This window comes from Colossoma macropomum, unplaced genomic scaffold, assembly GCF_904425465.1.
Source record: "Colossoma macropomum unplaced genomic scaffold, Colossoma_macropomum, whole genome shotgun sequence".
Taxonomy (NCBI): domain Eukaryota; kingdom Metazoa; phylum Chordata; class Actinopteri; order Characiformes; family Serrasalmidae; genus Colossoma; species Colossoma macropomum.
Window position 1 is genome coordinate 18,926,206 of NW_023494798.1, and position 3,573 is coordinate 18,929,778.

At 39.4% G+C, this 3,573-nt stretch overlaps 1 protein-coding gene across 1 annotated transcript in view; it reads right to left on the minus strand.

Annotated features, from left to right (window-relative positions):
* Window positions 1-1,039: 1,039 nt before the first annotated feature.
* Window positions 1,040-3,573, minus strand: part of si:ch211-1e14.1 (UPF0606 protein KIAA1549) — a 63,769-nt gene continuing 61,235 nt past the window's right edge. Inside the window, exons 20-21 of the mRNA XM_036585262.1 lie at window positions 2,047-2,174; window positions 1,040-1,793 (exon numbers count right to left, since the gene is read on the minus strand). Coding sequence (XP_036441155.1) covers window positions 1,596-1,793; window positions 2,047-2,174 — 326 coding nt within the window. The 3' untranslated portion in view covers window positions 1,040-1,595. The remainder of the gene's footprint in view (window positions 1,794-2,046; window positions 2,175-3,573) is intronic.

Here is a 3,573-nt window from a genome sequence, read left to right on the forward strand (position 1 = left end):
GGTGCCCAAAAGGATTCTTTGGAAAAATGCCATAGAAGAACCACTTTTGCTTCCTTAATAAGTAAATGTCTATTTACCATTTGCAAAATAATCCATCAAATGAAGGAAAAAACTTTGACAGAACTCTTTAAACCCACAATGAGAAACAATGGCAGCAGGAAATTAGTCAGAATTAATAGACTAAGAAAGAGAAATTAATAGACGTGTTAAGAAGTGTTAAAGAAGTGATAATGCTTGACACACACTATCCTTATCATCTAGAGGATGGTGCTGTTTTTTATTTAATTCCTGATGCTTAAAAAGTTTTGGATTAAACTGTGGGGAAGACCACATTCACAGCTCAATCTCAAGTTAAGGTAAACTTTATCTGGGTTACTAGATTTTCTAAAAAGCTTTTTGAAAGACCTTGTGTATCAGATGACAAGACTTCCTGGTCATCTAACTTTGCTGCGACTAGCTCCAGTGTTAGCTTTAGCTCATCTGAAGGGGTAGCTTTTGTTACTAAAACTTCTGTTACTGAACTTTTAAACTTTTTAGGCTACATTCACATTATAAGCCTCATTGCTCAAGTCGATTTTTTGCTCAAATCCGATCTCTCTGACAGGAGGGTTCACACTCGTTTAGGAGAGTTTTAAATCTGTCATTAATGTGAACGAACCGGTGTCCTGACATGACCTGCATGTGCACATCCTACTCAGTAACGTCATCACGTGTGTCATCAGCAAACAAACTAACGAGCAGAACGAGCCTTCGCTGTGAAGATAATTAACTCTGAACAACTCTCATCTGTTCATTTTTAGAGTGAAAAATGAAGGCAAAAAAGGTGAGATGTGTTGCTTTTCCACCGTTTACAGACTTTAACTTCTGTTTGGTTCTGCTGCCATAGTAACGCTGAATGATGGCACACACGCAGTGGAAAAAAAGCATATGAATTCAGGTCTGAGTGTTCACATAGAGGTCGCATGGCCACGAACCGGATACGTATCCGATCTAGTACCACATATGAAAGTGGCTCAGGTCGGATTTGAAAAGATTAGATTTGCGTGTCCACACAGCCCTGAAAACATCAGAACACATTAGGGCAAAAATCGGATTTGTGCCACTTCAACCTGGTAATGTGAATATAGCCTTTGTCGTTTTTTGAGTCTTACGAATGCTACGAAGTAGCCTGAGCTTACAGTTTGACAAAAGTAATAACAATAAAGGAGACAAAACTTTTTCCAAACACTGGATGGCTAAAAAGTTTTTAAAAATCTTTAGGAAAACAACAGTGGTTCCTTTATATCATCACTCCAATTAACTCTTTTTGGTGCCTTCATTTTTAAGATTGTAAGTGACGGGGCCTTTACTGTCAGATACAATGTTCAGCTGCACTGATATCAGGTAAAGCTTTGGCTACCAGTGAAGTAGTCACTTCCTAACAAATCTCAGAATGTCTTCTTCTTCTACCATAGTGCTCCTTGCGGCAGAGCAGCAGGGCCTACAGGGCTTACAGGGTTTCTTTCCCACTCAAAAAAGCCACTTCCATGGGAAGTACAGTGCAGTGCAGTATTGCTGTGTGGAGGGCCCGAAGGAGCCATACACAGAGCCAGGTCTCAGCTGTGGTAGCCCGGGACAGCTGCTTGCTTCTGAGACAGGCGCATCAGCTCCTCTCGGATGGCTTTGATGAGTGAGGCGGATGAGTGGTTAGGAGGAGAGGACTCCTCCATGGGTGCAGAGGGGGGGTAGCCCAGGCCGATGGAGTCCAGGTGGGCAGGTGGAGCAGTGGGCTCCCTCATACCATTTCTGGATGTCTGGAACAAAGAAATGGGGGGGTAGTCAAAAGAAAAAGAGCTGGGAGCCTGGATGAGACAGGGAATAAGCCAGGAAGAAGGTAGAAAAGAAAGGAATGGGGTGAAAGGTGAAGGTGAAGGTGAAGAAGAAACAAGAAAAGCAAAACACAAAAAGTCAGCAAGAGAGCAACTTTCCAGACAGAAGAAGACAGCAGTGACACAAAAAAAGAAATATCAGCTGTGTAAAAGAGTGTATAGTAATAGTTTAACTTACGGGATCTCTGTTGGCAGGTCTTTTAAAGTCCTCTTCATGATAAGGCCCACAGTTTAAGCCACCAGGTTGTCTGCTCTCACCCAAACGGCCTGACAGACCTACCTGGGTTAAGTGGTGTAGTTGAGCACCTGCACACACAAACACAAGTGAACATGATTAAGTCTTTATAAATTATTCAAACCATCCTTAAATCTCAAATTTCACCATAATTGCTTTTGTTTTAATTATTTTTGTCCCTGTTAGAACAATATCTCAGTTTTTCATTTTTAAGATAATTTGATATGCCCAGCTGCAATTTACACTGTGTAATAATGTTTAAGATAAATGGACCAAAGATTATCCAAAATGTCCTTAAAGGGCCCATATCCTACATTTTCTTTTATTTCTTCTCCTGAGTTCCATTTATGACATTTAAGCGAGTTTATGTAGCAAAATGTGTCATGATTAATTTAAGCAATAGAACACGAGAGGCAGTGTGTTATCGCAATAACACACGACCTTGAGTGCTCTATTGCTTTTATACAACAGTTAAATAAATAAAGTAAGAAATAAATAAATTGGGTGAACGTGGCATTTAATATGTTTTAATGTTAGCAATTCCTTCCGCCAAATTATAGTTCCTTAACAAGCAGCTTGTTGCTACGTCAGAGTAATGAACTCTGCTCACTCACTGCACAGCCAGCAGTTCGTTCTCCAGCTCCTTACACAGACCAACACATTAAACTCGTTTCACGCTCAGTTTTTTCCTTGTCTGCTTGTTTTCTTCTGTTCTATTCTTCTTGTTTTCTTCTATTTCTATTCTTGCTCAGGGCAATTACCTTACTTCTTGGTTCATTATATGATTTATACTTTTGCTGCACTAATTCCTGACTTACTGAGCGTCTCCTACAGCTGTCAAAGCGGAGTGATACAGTGTTTATGAAAAAAACCGTGCTGTTATGGCAAAATAACAGCACGGTTAGAACGCTTCTCATCCAATCAGCTTGCGTGGCCGGAACTAACTGTTGTATAATTTTACATGACTATTTTCCAACCTTTCTTTAGCCCTTACAATACAGGCTGTTTTTTGTTCAAATTAATTTGTTTAAATTTAAAAATCTAAATGAACACTGTTCTGATTGGCTGCCCTTTGCTATGCTTCATTCAAAAAGCAGTCTGGGCTGAAACACACCTTATTACTTTAGCATGAATGGGCAGAACTAAACTCATTTAGGCTGAATAAGTGGATCTATGTAAATAAACTGGTTTTTGTGACATCATAAAAAAATATATGGACTGTAAGGACAAAGGAGTGAATGCTATGTTTTGAAATTTAACAATGTTTACATATTACATTAAACTTCATATTACATCAAACGAAAAAAAATGGTTTGCCATGATATGTGAAATTAACTCACTTAAACTTCACATTTTAGTGACTGCACAAACTGGTGTTTTGGATGCAGTAGAAAAGCAGGCTATGGCGGCAGGAAGCCAAGAGTCAAACTTGCGCATGTACAGTACAATACAGATTTTTTTTCTGCCAGT